At 33.4% G+C, this 24,603-nt stretch overlaps 2 protein-coding genes and 1 long non-coding RNA gene across 3 annotated transcripts; 1 reads left to right on the top strand and 2 right to left on the bottom strand.

The window, feature by feature from the left end:
- Positions 1 to 200: 200 nt before the first annotated feature.
- LOC124826153 (kinesin-like protein KIN-14E) lies at positions 201 to 10,059 on the top strand. The gene is made up of 24 exons (XM_047298921.2): positions 201 to 406; positions 837 to 1,057; positions 1,609 to 1,681; positions 1,867 to 1,998; positions 2,076 to 2,314; positions 2,435 to 2,762; positions 4,672 to 4,771; positions 4,859 to 5,040; positions 5,156 to 5,271; positions 5,378 to 5,480; positions 5,700 to 5,852; positions 5,973 to 6,119; positions 6,203 to 6,409; positions 6,688 to 6,852; positions 6,923 to 7,030; positions 7,151 to 7,291; positions 7,367 to 7,561; positions 7,683 to 7,809; positions 7,910 to 8,112; positions 8,199 to 8,381; positions 8,615 to 8,710; positions 8,914 to 9,111; positions 9,310 to 9,581; positions 9,675 to 10,059. The coding sequence occupies exons 2-24, from the start codon at positions 900 to 902 to the stop codon at positions 9,859 to 9,861; spliced, it is 3,813 nt and encodes a 1,270-aa protein (XP_047154877.1). The 5' UTR covers positions 201 to 406; positions 837 to 899; the 3' UTR covers positions 9,862 to 10,059.
- Positions 10,060 to 12,375: 2,316 nt separating this feature from the next.
- LOC124826141 (uncharacterized) lies at positions 12,376 to 15,391 on the bottom strand. Its single transcript, XR_007027829.2, has 4 exons — positions 14,837 to 15,391; positions 14,673 to 14,755; positions 14,391 to 14,504; positions 12,376 to 13,045 (listed from the first exon to the last, which is right to left on the bottom strand). It is a non-coding gene; the product is annotated as an uncharacterized LOC124826141 (long non-coding RNA).
- Positions 15,392 to 18,830: 3,439 nt separating this feature from the next.
- Positions 18,831 to 24,116, bottom strand: LOC124826152 (subtilisin-like serine-protease S). The gene is made up of 11 exons (XM_047298920.2): positions 23,664 to 24,116; positions 23,468 to 23,562; positions 23,232 to 23,329; positions 22,942 to 23,100; positions 22,379 to 22,490; positions 21,755 to 22,283; positions 21,196 to 21,290; positions 20,857 to 21,099; positions 20,640 to 20,754; positions 20,331 to 20,514; positions 18,831 to 19,601 (listed from the first exon to the last, which is right to left on the bottom strand). The coding sequence occupies exons 1-11, from the start codon at positions 23,754 to 23,756 to the stop codon at positions 19,051 to 19,053; spliced, it is 2,274 nt and encodes a 757-aa protein (XP_047154876.1). The 5' UTR covers positions 23,757 to 24,116; the 3' UTR covers positions 18,831 to 19,050.
- Between the last annotated feature and the right edge of the window lie 487 nt (positions 24,117 to 24,603).

Below are 24,603 nucleotides of genomic sequence, written 5' to 3'. Positions count from 1 at the left end.
AACAGACAAGAGTGTTAAAAGTTAACTAATTGAACATTTTGAAAAATGAGTAAAGAAAGAATAACAATGATGTTCTTCTCAAACTTCATTTTATTCTTAGCGATAAAGGAAAGAGAAGGAAAAGTAGGAGTAATTTTGATGAGTGATTTTTTCAAAGCCTTTTGGCACATCACATATAATGCACTCGTGACTTCCCTCAAGCTTCACCAAAACTCACTTTGCCACATTGTCTTCTCTCCTCTCGTGTAATCTAAACAAACCAAATTGTACTCACTCTAACATCTCTCTCTCTCTCTCTCTCTCTCTCTCTCCCATTCATTGCGAGTTTGCTACACACAACCTCTCTTTTTTCAGACACAAGACACCAATGTTATTGTAACTCTGATATTTCATTGCTGTCACAAAGGTTGCCTTTTTACTTTAATTTTCCATTTTTTTTTTAAATTTCATAGCTCAGTTTCTGGGGTGCTTCCATCCCTCTCCCCCCTCTGTTTCTGGTCAATGCAAGGATGTTGCTGCAAAGGGGTGTTTGGTTTTTTAAAGTTTGTTACTTTCGTGGATCTTATGTTTGATGCTTGAAGCTTTTTCATTCCTGCCTCTGTTTATACATCTTTCTTGTGAATTTGCCCAAATTGATAAATGGGTCTGATCATTCCATTGTGCTTTGGCCTTTCTTCTTTGAAGAAGAATTTTCATTTTTTAAGAACAATCACGACCCTTATTCTCTTTCTTTTTGAGTTCGGATTCTTACATACCAGCAAGGCTGAAATGGTGGCTGTTATTTTTAGTTAATTGTCTGTTGTTCTGACTTATGTTCGGATCTTTGTATTTTGCAGTGAAAGAGCTTGAAGGGGGAAAGGAGAACAAAATTTGTTGATTTAAGATAATCTGAAAGCAAGATGATCACTGATGTGCCCCCATCTATGGTTCAAAATGGTAGGTCAAGTAGATATTCCTTTGGCTCTAGCAATGGCAATGATGATACCCCTTCACACAACGGTGCTGCTGTTGTCAATGTTGATGACTATGATAGTGATAGCTCCAATTTTGCCCCACCGTAAGTATCATCCTTTCTTTAGGAGATATATTGAAAATTTGGATTTTATTTTAATCTTTAAAAGGATGATAAAACTTAATTTGGACTCAAAATCTATAATAGTTTCTCTTTGAATTATTGGGTATCTATTGAAACCTGGCATATCTTTCTTCTTCTGTAAACGGTAATTTTATGCAAAAAAATTATTGTTTGAATCAAAAACAAATTTTACTTGTTAACCCGTAAAATCTTTTCTTTTTTTGGTTCTTCTGCAACATTTTGATAATACTTTTGAATTTGTAACTCGTGCTTGGTTGAAACTTTATATCAACTTTGGGAAGTTTAACCTCGAGGCAAGCACGTATCGACCTTCATTGTATTAACTGAAAACATTATATAGTTGAATTCTGTTCTTCTTGATAATGATCAATCTCTTACTCCTTGCAACATGCTTTTTTTTTTTTTTTTGCGTTTGCCTCTTGAACTGATTGGCCAATTTTATGTCAAGCAAGAGAATTTACCGTTTGCAGCATTATCCATTTTGCAACTTGTTATTGATTTGTTTGTTACAGCACGCCATCAACTATGTCAATGGCTGTTCCAGCAGAGCTCGCTGGAGCTGTACCCTTGATCAACAGATTCCAGGTGAGATAAGTTATATTTTAATTTAGACATATAATTTCTTAAAAGTTTTATATAGCTCCCCTGCTAGTTTTGTGTCTCAATGGTCTGTCTAGCTAATTACCTGAACTACTGATGGTTTGTAGTTTTCTGCTTTGGTGCATGAACATTTGATATAGCCATGTTTTTGTTTCTGTTGTTTGTCACAGGTGGACGGATTTTTAAAATTGATGCAGAAGCAAATTCAATCTGCTGGGAAACGTGGATTTTTTTCTAAAAGATCTGTAGGTCCTCAAGTTCGAGAAAAAGTTACGTTTGAGGACATGCTGAGTTTTCAAAAGGTAATTGAAATTAAATCAAATACTAGTTTTTTCGAAATATGTGTTGTATGAAGAGCAAAAACTCAAACTTTTTGCAGGATCCAATTCCAACATCATTGCTCAAGTTAAATGTTGATTTAGTAAGCCGGGCGATAAAATTATTCCAAATAATTTTGAAATATATGGGAATTGATCCATCTGATCGAGTAACTCCTATAAGCTTAGATGAACGGGTTGAGCTTGTAGGGAAACTGTACAAGCAAAATTTGAAACGACCAGAACTTCGAGATGAACTTTTTGTTCAGATATCAAAGCAGACAAGAAATAACCCTGAGAGGTATGAAACTTTTAGATTCAGTATTGAGTGACATGCTTTGTCTTTTTGGGCCTTTAATCATTGGATATATATCATATGTGATTTTTGCACTAGTGATTAACATTTGTTTCTCAAAATTAGGCAATACTTGATTAAAGCATGGGAGCTGATGTATTTATGTGCATCCTCAATGTCTCCTAGTAAAGACATTAGCACTTACCTATCAGAATACATTCATAACGTAGCAAATGGTGTGGCTACTGATTCTGAGATCCAAGTCCTTGCATTAAATTCATTAAATGCTTTGAATCATTCTGTCAAGGCTGGTCCCAGACACATAATTCCTGGGCGTGAGGAGATTGAAGCTCTGTTGACCGGGAGAAAGCTTACAACAATAGTGTTCTTTCTAGATGAAACATTTGAAGAAATTGCATATGACATGTCAACCACAGTTTCTGATGCTGTTCAGGTTCTTCAGACTCTCATACTTCTCTTTTCATTTGCATGCTTTCATAACTGACGTTAATACGCCTTGTAATAAAATGCTATTGAAGATTGAAGATCAAGGTGAAATTTGAATAGATTATAAATGATTTGATTGAAAGTGATCGGAGAAAAAATTTAGTCTCTTTACAGAATCTAATTAATCTAATGAAGGTAGATCAATTTCATTCCTTTTCTATGTAGGCTTTGGTTGCATTTAATCAACAACTTGAAATGTGACATTAACTCTTATCTGCTTCTGTTTGCATGCATTTCAACTAATGTCATTGTTTAGTATATATTATGAAAGATCTCAAAATTAAAGAATGCGAAATAGATAAAAGACTGAGAATGACTTAAGGAAATTGATAAGGAGAGGCTCAAGAAAATATTTAGGTATTTTGTTTGATTCATTGGAGGAATTTTAAAAGTTATTTTACTTTTATTTCCTTAAAATTTTAGATTTCAAAATATAAATAAGGTTATTTTTCGTCACTACATTTAAAATGTTTTAAATCTTTTTCCCTTACTTCCAAATCCCCCCAAATATTGAAGGGGAGCAAAAATAGGATGAGGAGAAATTTTTCTCACCACCATTTCCCTCCTCTCTTAAAGTTGAACCAAACAAGAAAAGTATTAAAAAGACTTCCCCTTTCCCTCCAGCCAAACACTGTGTTGGATGGAAAATATTTAATAGGCAATCCATATGCATCTAGTTTTAAACATTTTCAATCCAAAACTTTCAGTTTCTTTATGGCTTGAGCTAGCTAAAAGGGGTATAAGTCTTTAGATGCTCAACATTACAAGAACTATAAAACTACCTTTATGTTGGCACTTACGGTTCAAAGTTCACAAGTGTGGTGGATGACAACCAGTAAATATTTTGTTTTCTCCTTTCTCTAAGCTTCAGATGAAGGATTCATTGGTTCAATTAGCATTTTTTGAGGTTTAAATTTTCAAGAATGGTATCATTCAATAAAATGAATAAATAAGCCCGCCAGTGATTGTTACTTGTTACTTTTCTCTAACTTGCTGTTTTACATTGGTGTTTGCATTCAATTAGATGAATGAATGCTTTGGGCTAGTGCTTATTGCTTCTCTACGATTCACTTGTCCTTTTATGTTATCATACTTAGTACCGTTAAAATGCACAAGTAGCCTTTCTTCTAATTTGTTGAAGTAAATAAACTAAATGGTATATGACAATCCCTTTTATTTCTTAGGATTAAATTGCTAAACGGTTGAGAATGGTACTAAAAATGTTAGTTTTAAGAGTTGAGTCTTGCTAATTGATGACCACCTCTGTCTGATGTGATTAATATGATATGTTTCCTTTTGAGGAAAAAATAGATCAACGGAATCTTTAATCACTGATAAATTATGTGACTAGGTACCTTATGTTGACTAAGTTGGGGAATTTCTTGGATTGTGTGTTTCATATCCAAAAGTTACTTATTTACAGTTATATGATTTAACGTATTAATTTTATGGTTAATTCAGCACGGGTTTCATTTCATTTGGTGAATTTTAATTCAGATTTTGTCAATGAGAAGAGAAATTTGTTTTCAGCGGTATTCATTCATTTTTTATGTCACCTTAAATTGTTTAATGGATATGCTCTGCTTTTCTTTTGTTTTGTAAAAGCCAGCTCACTTTTTAAAGCGTTATTTTGATTGCACTACATATTAAGTAGCTGCTACATTGCAGCATTCTGTTCTTAAACTTATTTGGTTAACAGAACCGCATATTTGTTTAACAAAGTTAATTGCTTTAAAGGGGTGCTATGTAGTATCTGTTTGTTTGCTTCAGATTGAAGTTCTGCATACCCTCAAAAACTTGTGTTTGCACTATTAAGTTTATGTAATATTTTTCCTTACTCAACATATTTACTTCAGGAACTTGCAGGGCTCATTAAACTATCAGCATACTCCAGCTTTAGTCTATTTGAATGTCGTAAAGTTGTTACTGGCTCCAAAGCACCTGATCTTGGGAATGGCATGTCTTTTTTCCTCTCACTTGTTTTTGTTATGTTATAATCAAACTGAACTTAGTAATCTGACGGCTTCTTTCATTGTTACTCAGAGGAGTACATTGGGTTAGATGAAAACAAATATATTGGGGATCTGCTGGCAGAATTCAAAGTTGCAAAGGATCGAAGTAAAGGAGAAATCTTGCACTGTAAATTGATATTCAAGAAAAAGTTATTTCGGGAGTCAGATGAAGCTGTGACAGAACCAATGTTTTTGCAATTGTCTTACGTACAAGTATGTCTTTTTGTACTGAAACCTTATATGTGTGATGACAAGTATACCTAGTTTTTGTACGAGGCCGCAATTACCTTTAAGTCATATATTTTCTGATGCTGGACGTACGCTACAGTTGCAACATGATTATATTTTGGGCAATTACCCTATTGGAAGAGATGATGCCGCTCAGCTTTCTGCTCTACAAATCTTGGCAGAGATTGGTTTTCTTAGCACACCAGAATCATGCACGTAAGTGATTTTCAGTGTGCATATGTAATAGTGTTTAGTGAGTGAAGTTGTCAAATTCTATTTCCTATATCGATGTTGACACTGATGGAGTTGCTGCATTTCTTAGTGACTGGAATTCACTTCTGGAACGTTACCTGCCAAGACAAATTTCAATGACACGAGCAAAACGGGAATGGGAGTATGACATTATTTCTCGTTATTGTTCATTGGTATGAGAAGACCATCTATTTATTGTCTTTGATCTTCATCCAGTGACAATTATGAGAGTCAATTTTTAATTTGTATTGCTAGTTATACTTAAGCCTTTGTTGTGCACATAGCTTCATTCATTTTTCACTTTTGTGCAAGTTTTTAAATATAAATTTTCATATTTGCTTCAAGCATATACTTTATATCCACTTATGTAAGATTTTCTTCTCTTTTAATAGGAAAATCTGACAAAAGATGATGCGCGGCAACAATTTCTGCGTATATTGAGAGCACTTCCTTACGGAAATTCTGTTTTCTTCAATGTTCGCAAGATTGATGACCCTATTGGACTCTTACCTGGTCGAATAATTTTGGGAATTAATAAAAGAGGGGTATGATATACAAAAAAAAAATAAACTAGTTAACTCAACATTATTTAATTTACTATTACAGTTATTAAGGAATGGATTGTGCTTTTAATTGTGTGCTTTTTCTCGATCAATTGGCTGTAGATTCATTTTTTTCGCCCAGTTCCTAAGGAATATTTGCACTCAGCTGAGTTGAGAGACATAATGCAATTTGGGAGCAGCAATACTGCGGTCTTTTTTAAAATGAGAGTTGCAGGAGTTCTCCATATATTCCAGTTTGAAACCAAGCAGGTATAACATCTTTGTTGATGTCACGCAAGCCCTTGTTGATTTGGAATTATTTTCCCTCACTGTATTTTATTTCCTTGTTATAGGGAGAGGAAATTTGTGTTGCTCTTCAGACTCATATAAATGATGTAATGCTGCGCCGCTATTCGAAAGCACGATCTGCTGCTGGTGCTGGTTCTTTGAATGGAGCTATTCCTAATAATTCTTCTAAACCTCCAAATATGGAATTATATGAGAAGCATGTTCAAGACTTGTCAAAACTAATTGAAGAATCTCAGAAAAATGCTGATCAAGTATGTCTAAACTTTTAGTTTATGATGTAATGTGCAGGTTCACAAGAAGCACCAAACTAAACTATTAAACCTAGAGGACAGTTTCTATGGCTTGTTGCATAGTAAATAAAACCTATTTGCTTCTCTTTGATACTGGTTTCCTTTGGGTAGAAAATAAAGAAGCATGCACCTGGCTAAAGTTCTCAAGATAAATGGAAAAGTTTTATTTTCATATCATGTTGGGTGTTTAATACATGCTTTTGGGGGTAATAATGATAATCTTTAATGTTCTTGAATAGTTGCTTGAAGAATTACGTGTGAAGCAAAGACAAGAAGAGAAAATGCAAGAAGAATTGGACAGCTTGAAAGAATCCTTAAAATCTGATAAGCAAAATCTAGATTCTGTTACAAGTGACCGGGATAGACTTAGATCAGTATGCTATGAAAAAGATAAGGAACTACAGGTAAAGATCAATTGATCTTTTATCTCTAAGTTGTTGATCGACGTCTCTTACTTATTGCTCAATCTAACAGGCTGCTATTCTAGACAAAAGGAATATGGAATCCAGGATGGCCAAGTTAAGTAATGCGGTGATAGAGAAAACTGCCAAAAAGGATCTTGCTGATGCTGGAAATAGACAAGTAAGATATTCTGGGAAACTGTAATTCATTCCTTCAAAGCTATCTTTCTGATTAACAATGCTGATTTTATTTATTGTTGATGTATAAATATTAAATATGGGCTTTCTATGGTACCAATAGGTGACTCAAAAGCTTGAAGATGAGCTAAAAGTTTGTAAATATGAGCTGTTTGCAGCCAATGAAACTATCAAAAGCTTGAAAAGTGAAATAATGATTTTGGAACAGAATTTATCGGCGCTTGAAAAGAGGAATGCTGGAGAGGTAGCATAAAAAAATTTAAAATTGCTGTTAAAAAAAAATCATCAATTTTAGTTGATGGTGGTTGTTGTAATGCAGATTAGTTCCCTTCAATGGAAACTTGAGCAAGAACGCAAAGTTGTTAAGTCTGAAGCGAACGAGCTTGAAAGAAAGCTAGAAGGGTGTAGGCAAGAATTATTGGCTGCTAAGGCAACTATTTCAGCCAAGGACTCTGACTTGGTTTCAATGCAAAATAATTTGAAGGAACTAGAAGAATTGAGAGAAATGAAAGAGGTTTGAATACTTTTAATTCAATAATTTCACTGCTCCATTTCTATAGCAACTGGGTTTCAATGTTTTGTTTATTTTCACTTCATTGTGAATTTAACATATATGATCATGTTTTATGATTTAGGATATTGATAGAAAGAATGAACAGACAGCTGCCATACTGAAAATGCAAGGGGCGCAACTAGCTGAAATGGAAACACTTTATAAGGAAGAACAAGTTTTAAGGAAGCGCTATTTTAATGTCATAGAAGGTAGAAACTCTATATTCGAAATTAAGTTTATCTGATTGTATATTGACATACATACAAACAACCGTCAATTATTCAACCTTGGAACTTGGTTTTATGTCAGACATGAAAGGCAAGATTAGAGTTTACTGTCGACTAAGGCCTCTCAATGAAAAAGAGATCGCTGAGAAAGAAAGAAAAGTTCTCACTGCAGTAGATGAGTTTACAGTGGAATATCCATGGAAAGATGACAAGCCAAAGCAGAACATATATGACCGTGTTTTTGATGGTGTTGCAACTCAAGAAAGTGTATTTGAGGATACAAAGGCAAGTCATACATCATTGTCATTTCTTCTTGTGGAAACATGTATAACTTAAACTCATCACCAATTTTTCTTTTATTTGCAATGCAGTATTTGGTGCAGTCTGCTGTAGATGGTTATAATGTTTGCATATTTGCTTATGGTCAAACTGGCTCTGGAAAGACATTTACAATCTATGGATCAGACAACAACCCTGGGCTTACTCCTCGGGCAATTGCAGAACTTTTTAGAATTTTAAGAAGAGATAATAACAAGTACTCTTTTTCCTTGAAGGTAAACATTTCTAGAATGGAGATAACTAAATTGTTTCATCTTTTTCACGTTTAGAATTGTTGTCATTAGCTCTAGTGTACAAATAAATATTCCAGAGGTGTAAATGATTAGAGTGTAATTTAAATGCATTGCTTGTGTACAAATGTTTTCACTGTCTTTTTATATTGTCTTTGTCTAGGATTTCTGCAAAAGTTTATTATCTCATATGCTGACTTCTGGTGCCACTTATGTAGGCATACATGGTGGAATTGTATCAAGATACCCTCATAGATCTTTTGGCACCAAAGAATGGAAAACATTTAAAATTGGATATCAAGAAGGATTCAACGGTAACCATCTCTGTTGTCATTGCTAATTTCAATTGCTTATATGTATGCTTGGTTTTTGATTGCTCAGTAAGAAAATTTACTGAGCAATGGTTATGTTTAAAAAATTTCACATTCCATTTAGCCATGAATTCTAACAATTGTCCAGGTAGGGTGCTTGAAACATCTCAAAATAGCAATCGTAACTGTTTCATTTTGATGAATAGGGAATGGTAGTTGTGGAAAATGTGACAATTATGTCAATTTCTACAATTGAAGAACTGAACAATATAATTCAAAGAGGATCTGAGCGGCGACATATATCAGGAACCCAAATGAATGATGAAAGTTCAAGATCTCATCTCATTCTATCAATTGTAATTGAAAGTACCAACCTTCAAAGCCAGTCGGTTGCAAGGGGAAAGGTATATTTTACATTTTCTCCCTTTGAGCTACAATAATATATCATTTTTCAGGATTAGACTTGAAAAAGTAGAAGACATAGAAAGGATGCAAAGGAATGAAATTAGAAAACAGAAACAGTTTAGTGATGTTTTGTTATTTTACGTGGCATTTGTGCTTGTAACAAGTGCTTACTTATTTATGTGGAATTCAATATGCAGCTGAGTTTTGTGGACCTTGCTGGTTCAGAACGAGTGAAAAAGTCAGGTTCTACGGGGAGTCAGCTGAAGGAAGCTCAGAGCATTAACAAGTCATTATCAGCACTTGCAGATGTTATCAGTGCTTTGTCTTCTGGTGGTCAACACACACCATACAGGAATCACAAGTTAACCATGTTGATGAGTGATTCACTCGGTGGTAATGCCAAAACTCTGATGTTTGTGAATGTTTCTCCAGCAGAATCAAATTTGGATGAGACACATAACTCTCTCATGTATGTTCTTTGTCATTCTGTTCCATTATATTTTATTTTACTGGTGTTTCTCTTTTTGTTCTTTCTAACACTATTCTTGTATGCTTATTTTAGGTATGCATCCCGAGTAAGATCCATTGTGAATGACCCCAGCAAGAATGTTTCTTCAAAGGAGATAGCAAGGCTGAAGAAGTTGGTTGCATATTGGAAACAGCAAGCTGGTAAAGGACCCGAGTTTGAAGACTTAGAAGAAATTCAAGATGAAAGGCCAACTAAAGAGAATGGTAATGGCAATAGGTAAAAGATTGGATTGAGAATAGGGTCTCTCTTTTCTTTTTGATTGCATAAGGATCATTTCCCATCATCAAATTGTATATCTTTTTACAGGGATCATGTAGGTTGTATAGATCAAATTTATGTACATAGTATTAATACTTTCGACTCATACGCATACAAGTATATTCACTATTCTAAATCAATATTTCTTACTTTTTCAAAATGCACAAGTTTTTGCTAAAGATTGAATACCAAACCCCTTTTTTCTCGAGTTCTTCAATGGGAACTGCATTGTTTTACACCTCTGCATTTCTTTTATTTTCTGCCTTCTTTTATATCACCTCATATTACAATATTTTTATATCATTCAACAATTATATATATATATATATATATATATATATATATATATATATATATATATATATATATATATATAACTTTTGCTCAAGCCTTTATCTTCTGGTCTAGGGCTCTTAACTTATCTCGAACAAATGGAACTCCAATTTTTGCTCTCAAATCCTATACTGAAAGAATGCATACAATAAGAGAGAAAAATCAATCGAAACAATTTCTTTTACAAAAATATTAAAATTAAAAATCATAAATATAAGAGTATAATGTTGGAAAGGGAAAAGGAGAAGAATGACATGCTAAAAGTAATGTATTAGTTTTTAGTTGAAGAAGACACATTCCTTATTCAATGTCGAAGAAGACACATTAATTTGGAAGGGTCTTATTGTGAGAGTTGATGAAATGGAATGGGGTATTTGAATAAGAACCAAATAATTGCTAACAATTTCCAAGATGGAAACCTAGTCATTGAGAAATCAATGGTTTCATAAAAAAAAATCAATGTAATTTTTGTTGATTGTTATAATCAAGCTTGTAATCGAAGAAAAAATATTAATGCAAAGACAGAAACATCATGATCAGTTAAATAGTTCATTCTCTATTAGAGATTATATATTTTTTTATCCATTTTAGTACTCAAGTGATGACATGACCACTTGATCACTAGTAACACAATGTATCTTATGTTTTGGAAAATTGTTGTATATGATACAACAATTGCATCACTCAAGCAACATAGCCAGTTATGATTTTTAGTTTTATCGCTTAAGCTAAGAATTCTTTCATAGTTTCATGAAATAAGGTCATTCAACCGAGTGAAAGTCACTCAAAGACATCTAGTTAATACTTAATTCGTGTAGTATTTGGTTGCAAGGGTCGTTATATTAAACATAAAACTTATTAAGGAAATATCATATACTTTACTAATGATCTAATTACATATATAATTTGAGTTGGCGAGAAACTTAACAAAGTTTTTATTACCACTTTCCGTAGTAGATTAAGTAACCATCCTAAGAATTTGAAATTGTTGTTTTGCCAATGATATTTGTATGAGTCAAATGTTAATCTTTAATAACACATTTTTAATATAAGTTTTTTTTTAGAAATATCCAGTACGATAAATTATACCATTTCATTAAGATGTATTAGAAGATTTCAACATTTTATTTGAAAGTAATTAAGTTAAAGTTTGTTGTATTATATTGACAGTATGATGTGACTCGCATATGAAATTTTGAATATAGTATATGATTTTCATTTTCACATTAGTTCACCCCAATAAATAAATATATATATATATATATATATATATATATATATATATATATATATAATATGGTATATTGTGAATATAAGTATTTAGTAAGAGAGAAAATGACATAACAAGTAAAAGTAGAAAAATTAGTGTAATGTAAATTATTATATATAATTATGAGTTACATACATTAGTGAAAAAATCGTACCTTATAATAGATTTAACATATTATAATGTAGTTCTTTTTCCCTATCATAATATCAAAATTAATATATAATATCAAAATTAATATATTATAACATACATTATGATCCACGTCATAAAAGGTGGTTTAAGAAAAAAAAGCTTAAATGTTTACTTCGTTCTCATATTAAAAAGTAAATTACTTAGATGCTTACTTCGTTCTCATATTAAAAGGTAAATTTCTGTTTAGTACCCGATTTTAAAAATGAAGACATTGAGTCACTATGCTATGAAAAATGTATGAATAAGGTTCTCTCCTTTAAATTGACAGCAACGATGTTAAGTCCATGCTGATGTGACCGTACTTTTTTTCTTCTCTTCTGTTGTCCAGCTTTTTCTCTCTTGTTCAGCTTTTTCTTTGATAATTTGTTCAACTTGTTCTTTCTTTGTGGACCTTATTCATATATTTTTCATAACATAGAGACCCAATGTTTTTATTTTTAAAATCGGATACTAAACAAAAATTTTCCTCTTACATAGAGACGAAATAAGCATTTAAGTCAAAAAAAATTATGCTTACATTTTGACATCCAATAAAATTTCCTGGTATTATCTTTTTATCTAATCAATATATAATCAATATAACATATATTATAATCAATAAACAAAATAGAATTCATTTCATACGTTAAAATGTCTAACAATATTTAATATATTATTTGTACATAAATATAAGCAAACCTCTTCAAACAAGTCAAGTGGGCCCCATAGATTAAAAAATAATGTTCACTACAAATCATCTCCCCTCCTCTCTAAATTCCCCAGATATCAAAGATGCAGACTAATGGGTCTTATTCCAAGTCTTCAACCTTCTTATCTGAGAATCTTAGTTTACAATTTAAACTGCATATGCATTTCCAACATGACATCTTTTTGACTTGCAGATATATTTCCACCAAACTGAAACTGAAGCAAGTAACATAACCTCTAGTAACATTTCCAGTTCTTTCACATCATTTTCATCTAAACGAACTGTTGCTAAACTTGCTCTATTGGCTCTATATATCTTTGATCCAATGGTGTGGGAGGCAGCAAACCAATTTGCAGTACCTGATCCACTGACGGGTGATGATGAACCCCCTTTTCTTCACAGGAATCAGGGAACTACTAGTTTCACAATCTTCACCAAGTAAAGTGATTGTTTTAGGTAAACAGTCCAGTACTCTTTGCCTGTAGTATGAATGAGACATGCAACCAAATAATGTGTGTATGTTGAAATCTTCAACGCCGCAGGTTACGTAAAAATGAAGTGTCCCTAACCTTCTAAGATAAATGACATCTGTTATTCAATCTGGATGCTATAAGATAATACACATGCATTTGTTCTGTGTTGCTTGGCTTGCAGCTTTCTTCTCTGTATCAGGCAAAAATATTAAATTATCAGCAACTACCGGATAAGGCACCAAGACTAAATGAAAACAAAATCAGTCAAACAGAATAACAATCCAGAATAACAATCCATTTGCATACAAACATTTTTCTTCCAGCACCCTTACCCATTACTTTTTAATTCTGAATTAGCAAGTACCTAAATCCAACTTTCATAATAGTATCAACCAATAGAAAATTAACCTAGAATTCATAACTCAAGGTTACAAACTAGACTACAACAAATCATAACAGCACTACGCTCGGTGTTAACTTATTCTCTTTTAAAGCATCCTTAGCGTCCATACCATTCACTCAATAACATTTCAGTGCAGTAAAACATATAATTTATGTGCTTAAGGAATGTTTAAAGATCTAACAATGTTATGTCAGATTAGAAACTCTAATCTGCTCTAATTATTATGTAGTAAAATTCCTAATTCTATTTCTAGAAAGAAAAAGGACAGCTAGTAAATTTTCTTCATACAACATACTCACACTACAACCAAGTTTATCATACTTTGATTAGCATGTCAAAAGTGAGAAATAAAGCATCATTCTCGGTTCCTCCAATATTCCACTATATTTCCAGAAATCATATATTTTCAATCATACATAACACTCACAAATTCTATCCTAGCATCAATTCACACATAATGACTTTTCAAGAATCTCGAAACCATTCATAAAACTACAACAACCAGGGAATATTCAACGCTATAATCACTTCCCTACATCATATTTCATCCAACATATTCAAGTATATATTAATTCCGCATCAACATTATGTTGTTTAAAGATGATCCTTATATCAGTTTTCCAAACACCTAAGCATATCCAGTCACGGTCTAAACATCATAAAACCCAGTGCACTAATATATATATATATATATATATATATATATATATATATATATATATATATATATACCAACCAGAAAAATACACATAATCAACCATAAATTTCCAGTTCTTAATTTATAAACCCAAAATCAGAACTCAATATGTACACTTCCTACATAATTTTTCTGATATTATGTACAACTGGTATGAACAAATCAACAAACACTTGGCGGGTATTTTTCAGTATAATGCTTGCATCATCAGAAGGAAAAGGGATTAACTAACCATGGATTTGTTAGAAAAGCGACATTGGGGACGAGTGGTCCAGGAGCAACAAAGGTGGGTCACGTGAGAATAACAAGCTCAACAGAAAACAAAAAAAAAAACATAACTCGGAACATTTTTAAAACAAGCTCAACATTTTTTCCTCCAATCAAACCAGTTGCTTCTGGATTGAGTAATTAGAACCAGAAAAATAAAAAAAATACCTCCAACAGATGAGGATAAAGACCATTGATTCAACCTTCACCTATGGCACCAAGGGCCAGGACAGCATCTTCCCGTTCTTTCCAAGCATCATCCCCACCAGCAGACAACTTAGCCTGAACAAATTCTTATAACCTTTAGTATATCCACACACAAAAATAAGGCTTGTGGAGAAAATAAAGGGAAACAACATATACTTTATGCTTTATAAATGTTGCAACTTCAACAACATCATTGATCCAAGCCTATCACAAAAAATTAGTAAAACCCCAAAATCTTTTTACCTGGCATTTTGTCCCCATCAGCACCTTCTAGAACCACGAGGTAGTGAACAAAAGAGGGAATCACGACCTCAAGCTTCCCATCACTGCAAAACAATAGCGCATACATTTGACAAATGAAAATAAATAATAATAAAAGTACAAATCACACAACAAGCAGAGTATACCAAGCTCCTCTTCGGCCATTATTACCAGCACACCAACACATAGACTCTCTCTCACCACACCACACCAGAGAATGATGAATGAGACTACACAGAATACCACACCAAAGAATGATGAACGAGTGATGACTCCTAGTCGAGGCGGATCGGCGTGAATCCATGATTCCGGTGTAAAATCGAGTCGGCGAACAAGGACACAGCGAAAGACGGTGAAATCAAAAGCAAACCCTAGATTCGAAGGTTTGTTCGGAGCAGCGAGGTAGGAGGGATTTAATCGGTGGAAAAGGTTGGAACGAAAATTTAGTCGGTGTAAATAGATAGCAACCAATCTCAACCGGTGAAAAATGAAGAAAAAGGCAAAACAATCGGTCAAAAGGTAAGAGATAAGGAAAACCTAGAAGAAGATGAGGTTTGAGGTTTGGGGTTTGAGGTAACGCTCTAGGCATCGAAGAAGATGTAGTTTCGGTGAAAAGCGAACGCGAGACGTGGTTCGGTGACGGTGAGGAGGAATGTTCTTGGAGGAGGAGTGCGCGGTTAGAAATGTGAAAAATTAGACAGCCATTCGGATATTATAACTGATTTTTAAAACTCTATAATACATCAAAAAAATTTCAAATGTTTATATATATCTAGTAATAGGTTTTGATCTTATTTATAAATTTATCACTGTATTTCATATTATAATTGATATACAACACTATATCAGAATATGTTTTAAACTTATTTATAATAAATAATTTTTATTTATTATAATAGATTCTCATAAAAAAATTATTTTTTCACTGTATGTTTTAATGTTGTTTATCAATAAATATAAATTAAAATAAATGAGACATATGTTAAATCTCGTCATTTCCTTTTCATCGTACATATATATATACGACAAAAATTCCTCAAAATCTTATTAATTAGGAAAACACTAACAATTCTTTTTAAGAAAATCAACTCTCAATTAGATCCCATTCATTTATGTTAGTATCTCAAATTTTGTTTTCATCAACTTTATAACATTCCACTTAATAGTACTAGTTAAAACATTATATAATTTTTATCAATAAATAATAAACAAAGTATATTAGTATTTCATTATTGTTATCCCAAAAAAATAACTAAAACCAAAAGTAAATTCAGAAAATAGGCATACAGTTTAAGTAGTCATCCTGAGATGTAACATATAATACAAATGTTCTAAACTTAATTATCCAGACACATGCATTAATATCAAACTCACTCAAGACATGCTTGTGGTGGCCTCTACTATTCTACAAAACCATTGTCAATGAGTTTCACTCTACTACACACAAGGTTAATGCTTTTTGTGTCTTAGGCCAATGAAAAATCCTTAGACTAGAACCTCATGCTACTATCACCACATAATTCATTATACTCTACATAAGCATAGATGCTTGTTAGAGTGTAAAGATATCTTTTTGCTTGAATACATCAATGCATAAACTAAAGAAAACACAATAGTAGAGTTTTTTCCATAAAATCATAACAACTCATATCATTACTACAACCACTGAAAATTAATTAATATAAGCAAATTGAATCAATTGAATTATAAAAAATTAAGGTTTCACGACAAATAGAACCACTGCATTATCTAGTGCTCAACGATACATACCACTACTCAACACTCTATCACAAAATTGTTTACTGACTTTGAAATTGAAGACTAGTGCTTAGTGACAATTTCATACTACTCAAAGCGTATGTAAAGTTTTAATTTGCCAATTGATCAAATTGATACTTTTCTTTCTTTTCTTAACTCTTTTTATTTTATAAACATGTACATTGTACTAATTAGACCAATTTCTCAAGTTAAAACTCACAATTCAATCATATTCCAAAATTCACAATTTAGTTCCAAACACACTTTATTTCACCAAAACTCCCAATAGCATAAATGAGCATATATTCAACATATATTTTATAATAGATTCAACCAACAAATTAATACAAATAAATCAGTTCATGGATCCAAAATACATATCATGCATCATACAATTCGTACCCACATCATGTATTTAACATGCATACCACCAAAATGGTAAAAAATCAACATGTAAAATCTGTACCTAGCTTCTCTCACCTTAAAAGACAATCCAAAACAGTTCTTGAATTCCACAAGCCTTCCGATGACTCATGAATGTTCTATCTCAACCTAAAAACAACATAAAAAACGACGGAACCAAAAGAACCACAGATTAAGAAAGAGTTGTATCAAAGACTCTAAAAACACATGCAATCCCAAAATATCACTTACAAAGCAAGAAAAAATTGAACATCAAAGGAGACCAAAATTTTACATATCAAATAGAGAAATTAATCGAATAAACTTAGAGGGTTTTTCACAATGTAACTCCATGATAATGAAGAAGATGAAATTTGAGTGAGAAGGATGAAGAAACAAATTGAGGTTGTAATGTGCTTTTGGAGAAGAGAGGTTCTGTGTTTGAGGCTTCACTGTGGCTACTTTTTGGATTTTTCTAAAGAAAATTATTTGTATTTTTAAAGGGTTTTACAAACCGTGCAATTACTCTCTTTTAGTGAACATGAAAATTTGTATGTATAGAAGCTAAATTTTCATCTCTTTTAGGAATATGACTTTTTCATTTCATAGAATGAATATATGTTTTAGTTTCTCACAACAAAAAGTCAATGATAATTATAAAATTCTTTTGATAAAAATAGCATAATTATACATGGCCCACATTTTATTCAGTTTCAAGTTCCATCTATAATCAAATTTTTCTACCATTTGAAAAACTGAAAATGTTTATTTACTGTGCCTGCATGAGTTCAATAAAAAAAAGAAATCTATAGGTATCCAATTTTCTGGTAGATATCTAGTGTAAATCCACAAGATACAAGTTCTAATTAATGGGAGTAGCCATGCAGGAAAAACCTGTAGTTTGTTGTTTAATGTTGGAACTTGGCTGTTTTCTGAAAATATTATGATCTACCATATCATTTGTACAGCACACCAATTCATTCAGACAGTAACCAAATTAAGAACAAGCAATATGAAGAATCTTCTGTGACTAAAGACACTGGTTACTTTTATACAATGTTTCGTACCAGAAGGACACTCACTGTCACACTCACAATTATTCGCTGAGCATAAGAATGAGACCCACTTTTAATAATTTATGGTAATAATATAAAGTGCATTGAAAAGGACGTGGTAGTGCGTTTATAACATAACTTTATGAAATTTCTAGATAAAAAAACAAGATAGTGTTTCACTTTTAATATATCATATGTTTAAAATCTCATGTCTTTTAAGGATAAAATTAAAAAAAAAATTCTTACATCAAAATTTTGTTCTGACAAAAAGAGAGTTTCTAGCATTATTCTTCCCAGAAAGATATACAAGAAAAAATTAGTGGATGATGGGTCCGTTTTCTAAAATATTGCATTTGAGAAATAAGCAGGAGCTTTCAGACGAGGGGATGGACCAAATAGGTATAATAATTATGAGGAGAAGGGTTGATTTGAGAGCTGTGCCACACAAAATTGTGGAAACTGATATGGATACTATGACAGCAATGGTTTGCTGAAATGATGAAAAGGCTGTTCCTTCTACTGACCACCACTTATGCTTATCAGCCTTCTTTTCAATAATAAATGTTTACTTGAAAATAATTAAATCTAAATCTAAGTCTCACATTATATTTAAATGATAAAATTAAACATCATATATCCTAATGATATCCATTTATAAAAAATCTCATCAGAGTTAACAACTACAACAACACTATACCCACAACAATGATATAAGTAAATGCTACTCTTCACTTGAAAGTAAAGATACCATACCAAAGAGACTCACCTAAAAACAGTTAAACACCTTATACACCTATACTTCAGAATTTTTATTTTGAAAACTCCCCCTAAACTTCACCTTCTTTTTAAATATTTGAGCCACATAGCTCATCTCAGATGTCTGCATATGGAAGTGACTAACTTTTAAAGAAAGTGTAAGCGAATATGTTGCAACAACTGATAAATAAAGAATTTCATTGTAATTTAAATACAACATCTCTTTGGATACTTTGGTAACTGTTGCTTCTCCAAGCACACAATGAGCCTAATTTTGGAGCTATCATCTGTTGCATCAGGATTTCAATAGGAATCATTGTTCTGGTCACTAGAATTCTGAAAGCTCTTAAGCTAATACTGATATATACAAGCATTGCTATCTCACCAACCTATTTTATTCCAGGTGCAACCTGGACAACCAAAGGACTAGTGACTTGTGACCTCCCATTCCTCCATGACAAGAACCCAAATTTATATCCCTTTGAGGGAGCAGTTATTTTGAACTTCAGAGTGAAATTCATTTTTTGCCCAATTCTTGTAAAAATTAACTGGTTAGGTATAACACTGACTCTAACACCAGGTGGAGAAGACACTATAGCTTTATAAACACTTCTTGCTTTCCCAACATTAGTCACAATCCTAGTAACAGAAAAGTTATCTTTAAGATTTGGCACTGAAATAGATGGGTAGTTCAGGTCAGATGCTGTGTTGAATGCCCTATCACAGGTGCTGTTGTCTCTTGTAACTTGATGGAGTGACCTCTCATCATAACCTATTGAACACAGGAATGCAACATAATCTGCAGGCTCTGAGTCATAGATGAGACCAGGATCAAGAACTCTAGCAGGGTTTACAAACCCTGATCCGTAGTCAAATGCATTAGCCCTTCTTTGCTCTGGATCTGCAGTGATGGGTCTGTGGTGCTTATCCAGTATTGTAGCTGCATAAAGAATTCATAATTAGTCTCTCGAGTGGAACCAGAGAAGCCAGTGTACTGTAAGAAAGTTAACACTATCATTAGAAAGGTTAGCATAATCTTTTAATATTTCCAATATTCCCTTTATTATTGGGAGCTCCTGTTAAATAATGTGAGTCTCACCCTTGTTTAATGGCTTTCATTCAACACAATTTGTAATGTAAGAGTATGTTGGAAAAGGTGTAGTAGAGACTATACTACTAGCATTCTCTATGTATCATATTACTTCATTTGGTGATATAAAATATTATTCATAATGCTCACTTTCTAGATTTATAGACATTGACAATTGGAATTTAACCGAATATACCATCAATTTCATCTTTAAGTTGTACTCCTTCTCCTAAATAGTCCCCAACCTAAAAAAATTCTATAAATAATTCTCCAGGCATTAGAAATCAATTTAAGTAAGCTTTTAAGTTTTTGAAAACCCTTTAATTGGTTCTTAAATGTTAATAAATCAATATAGGAACTAAACTGATGAATATTTAATACTTGAGTGAAGGGTTACCAATACTGCATTTTTTATTTTTTATTTTATTTCAGAGACTACTTAGGAGAAAATGTAATACAAATGAATGATTTACTCAAATTTAATCTACTATGCAGTTTTGTTTCAATTGGTCTGATTAAGAAGACTCTAAACATAGTTATATATAGGCCTCTGGAAAATGATATCAATTAGTGTATTACCAGTTGTCATGATGGCAGATTTGATAGCAGATGGAGACCATGAAGGATGGACAGCTTTGACTAAGGTTGCGATTCCTGTTATATGAGGACATGCCATGGAAGTTCCTGAGAGAATGTTGAACATGTTTCCAGCTGCTGGAGACCAAGCTGCAAGGATATTTAGACCTGGAGCTGTGACATCAGGCTGTGTAACAACAGAAACACAATCAGAACTCAAAAGTCAGAGAATGAAATAAAAAGTAGCAATGAGTATTATGAGGAAGCCAAATCGAGAATATAGAATTCAGTTGCTAGTAGTTAGAATGTCACCTTCAGAATTTCAGGGTTTAAAGAATTGGGACCTTTAGAGGAAAAAGCTGCTACACTTGGGGCAGGATGAGCTCCTAGAACAGTCTTTGCACCAAATATCCTTGACACAGGCTTACTGTTCAGTATATCACAGGATGAAATCTTAAACTTCGGAGAATGGAATTAGAACAATACTTTACAGAAATTCATTCTTTTTCATTCTTAATACAAAACAAACCGTGTAGTTTTGAGGTAGGATAGAATCTGTCCTCCTATCTTCTTTCCAACAATAGCTGAAGGGATCACAAATGGGATGGCAACATCTTGATCTCTCTCATCAATAAGTATCATGCCAACTCCACCAGCATCTTTAACTATCTTGCTCTTTTGCACCTTTGACTCCGTTGAACTCTCTGCATGTCTACACACCAGAACCTTGCCCTTGCTCTTTGTTTTATTCAAAGAACTTTCCAAACAGTAACTACAGAGGCCAATAAAAAGAAGGAAAACATAACTTAAGAGTCATATCTTTGCATTCATTCGTAGGTAGTTCTCACTTTTAAGTACCTTGCTTCACCTGGATTGATAAGAAGTGAAGTATCCTCCATTGGCTGCAGAAGCAGAAATTATCCTTGTGGAGGCATTCATTTCAAAGAGACTGAGACTTTCACCCTGTTTCAATTATGGAAAGCTAATCAGCTAGTAGTATACCAAAATGCTACCTTTAAAAAAAACAAACCTTAAATATTCTTTTATTAAAATTATGGTATGGTGGAAGTACATTGGTAACACTTTTCTATAAACCCTGTTTGGAAATGCACTGGGATGGAATAAATCACGTCAAATTAACATTTGATGAAAAATTACAAGTTGTAGCTTCTTTCAGAGGTGATGGGCAACTAGACACGCTAAAAGAAATTTACTTTTAATTCGTTAATCATTATTTTTCTAAGCTTACTTGTCAGTGTTTTCCTTAAGTTTCATTCATTTTAACTCTAAGAATTTTCAAAAAAATCATATATTTTTAATCTCCAGAGACCGGCTAAAAATGTAGTGTTTTTTGTTGGTGTAAAAATATGTTTTTTTTTCAACTGGCAAGAATATATTTAAGCCAACAGTGAACAAGTTTTATTTACCATGATTTTGGCACCATTCCCCAATATGATATCAGAAGTGAAATCCCTATCAGTTGAGCTGGCAGCAACGGTGAGAATCCATGGAGCAAGGTTTGTGGCAGAAGCAGCACTCCCTTCATTTCCAGCTGATGCGACAACCAGCACCCCACGACTAGCCGCATGGAATGACCCCACAGAAATGGCATCACTGAAATAGTCTCCTTGAGGTGATTCAGCACCCAGTGAAAGAGACAAAATGTGAACCCCATCTCTTATGGCATCATCGAAGGCAGCTAGCAAGTCCACATCATAACAACCAGAATCCCAACATGTCTTGTACACAGCAATTCTGGCCATTGGTGCACCTCCTCTTGCTCCTCCAGCTGCCAATCCCTTGTAGTTCATGTTTGCCACATACCTCCCTGCTGCTATGGAGGCTGTATGGCTCCCATGACCAGTGCTATCCCTTGCAGATCTGTAGGAGATTTTCGCATCTGACTCTTCCTCAGCTTCGTATCCAATCCTGTAGTATCTGGCTCCTATCACTTTCCTATTGCACAAATTGTTAACCATGTAAGATCAAAAAACCAACTTGAAAATAATTTCCTTGAAGTGAAAACGAAAAGATAGGGTTCAGCCACAAACCTGTTGCAAGATGAGGCATTGAATGCTTCCCCTGATTGGCATTTGCCCTTCCAGCCTGGTGGCACTGCAGGCATGTCGGTGTCACTGAAGCTAGGGGACTCAGGCCAAATTCCTGAGTGAATAGTGAACAGTGAATGTGAATATGACCCATTATCAATCTCATTCATTATCAAGATCCAAGTCCTTTATTGCATATTAGGAATAATAGCCAGTTGTTCAGTAAAAGTGAAGAGACTAACAGGAGATGAATAAAACATATCTAGGTTCTATTTTAGCTCCTTACAAAAAGTGCTTTAGTTAACTAAAAGAGTTCACTGAAGAATTTGACTACAACAGCAATGCCATTGTGTAATTTCCAACGTTATTAATTATGCTTTCCTTATGCCTGCTACTGCTAAAAGAAGGGGAATAAAGGGACTGATACTCTGCCACTCTAAAGTAATAAATGAAGCGTGGAAAGGGAGATTCTATGAACCGAAGAATATATGCAATTATGCTTCATAGAAGTAATCAACTTATTTATCATCAAGGATATCTTTCAGGAAAATGGTAAGGCTGCTAACCAGTATCTATGAAACCAATGATGATATTTGCTTGGTTTCTGATGGAGTAACCAAGAGTCTCCATGGTTTGATCATCCAGAAGTCCCATGAAATCCCAGGAATGAGTTGTGTGCAGCTTTCTTTTAGAATTGGGAAAAACAGAAACCACTCCTGGCATTTCTGGTTAAATTTGAACACCCAAGTCACAGGGCCATTAGAATTAGCACCAAGGGTTATGTTGGACAATTTTGGAAATTAAGAAGTTGAGAAAAAGAAAAGAAAATGCAACAGAAAAACTTCCTCTGACATACTTGAAATTTGGGAAGCCTGTTCATCACTGAGTTTGGCTGCAAAGCCTCTGAAAGCATGTTTGTAGCTGTAAACATGAGAGACTCGGGCTTGTTCAATGCTGTCAAAACATTACAATGAGGGGAAAAAATGTGAAAACCATTTACTTAAAAACAAGGGGGTGATAAAGAAAACGCAACTAACTGAAAGACTTGCAGAAAATTTTCCAAAAAATGAAAAAAGTGGTCTTAGCTCTGACCTTCCACTGTGAACAGCAGCAAGAATTTGATGATTTTCCCTAAGAACGTCATCTGGGTGTTCCCCAGTTTTGCTTCCCATGTACACTACATAAACCTGCCATCCAATCCATATTCCACAGTTCACTTAAGAATCCATAAATCTACTGATCACCATAACCAAAAATGCCACACAAAATCACCACCGTTAGAATTTACCTTGGTAGAGAAGCAAAAGCTAACTTTCGCAACAAGCACAGCCAGAAACAGGAAAAACAAAGCACTGCTTGTGGCATAACCAGAAGAAGACATTGTTAAAGTCTCAACCTTTGGTTACTAAAAGCAGTGTATATATCAGCATACAGTGACAGCAAGAAGAAGTATATAGGACATTAACCAATTCAAGATTCTGAGAATGGAAAAAGGATGATAATAATAAAAAATAAAAGAAAGCCTTGATGGAAAGAAAAGAAGGTGTGGAAGAATCATGGTTGAGGTATCGTCATGATATTGGTGTGTGACATGTGGTAATGTTGAATGAAATTTGTTTTATATAACAACAAAAGGAGGGTAATGAAATGAGGAAACATGGAGTAATAGTAGCAGTGGTGGTGGGAATTAGTGGATAAAGGGAGTTTTAAGATGATGAGTATGAGAGAGAGAGAGAGAGAGAGAGAGAGAGAGAAAAGACAAGGAGAGAAAGAGACTAATGCTCCTGTAACAATGGCAAGCAATCACAAAGCATATTCCAGTTTTTGGTGTCTACTCAAATGTCAATATGACCCTCTTATTCCGGAGACTGTTAAAAGCAATGTAATTCACACTCAAGCTTAGTGGAGCCAAGGTGGCTCAAGGAGCATGTGACCTTCCTTATGTGTTCATTCACCATTTTTATTACACAAAAACCAGAAAAAAAAATAGTATCTTATCTGATCTAATCTAATTAATAGGTAATGATCTGTGAAATCTGTCATTTGCAGAGTGTTCTGTCAATAAATAATTGAAGTGGTATATGACCCAAATCCCAATGCCCAATTGTGAGATTCTTATAATACTTTTTTAAATTGAAAAAAGAAAAAGATTCTTAAGTAATATTACTATAAAAACTTTCTCATGTATAATGTACTAAAATGATGGATGCACTTGGAATTTTTGGACA

Source organism: Vigna umbellata, chromosome 1 (genome assembly GCF_029865625.1).
Source record: "Vigna umbellata cultivar VRB3 chromosome 1, Vumbellata_1.0, whole genome shotgun sequence".
NCBI classification, from domain to species: Eukaryota; Viridiplantae; Streptophyta; class Magnoliopsida; order Fabales; family Fabaceae; genus Vigna; species Vigna umbellata.
This window is presented reverse-complemented; position numbering and strand designations above follow the sequence as displayed.

Bases quoted from the DNA above. Each gene is read 5' to 3' on its own strand.
- LOC124826153 (XM_047298921.2), top strand. From the start codon at position 900: ATGATCACTGATGTGCCCCCATCTATGGTTCAAAATGGTAGGTCAAGT. The intron at 5,272-5,377 runs GTAAGTGATTTT...TGCATTTCTTAG, and splicing joins AGCACACCAGAATCATGCAC to TGACTGGAATTCACTTCTGG. The intron at 7,562-7,682 runs GTTTGAATACTT...TTTATGATTTAG, and splicing joins AATTGAGAGAAATGAAAGAG to GATATTGATAGAAAGAATGA.
- LOC124826152 (XM_047298920.2), bottom strand. From the start codon at position 23,756: ATGTCTTCTTCTGGTTATGCCACAAGCAGTGCTTTGTTTTTCCTGTTT. The intron at 22,284-22,378 runs GTTTGTGGCTGA...TTTGTGCAATAG, and splicing joins AATGCCTCATCTTGCAACAG to GAAAGTGATAGGAGCCAGAT. The intron at 21,291-21,754 runs GTAAATAAAACT...TAATTGAAACAG, and splicing joins GGAATGGTGCCAAAATCATG to GGTGAAAGTCTCAGTCTCTT.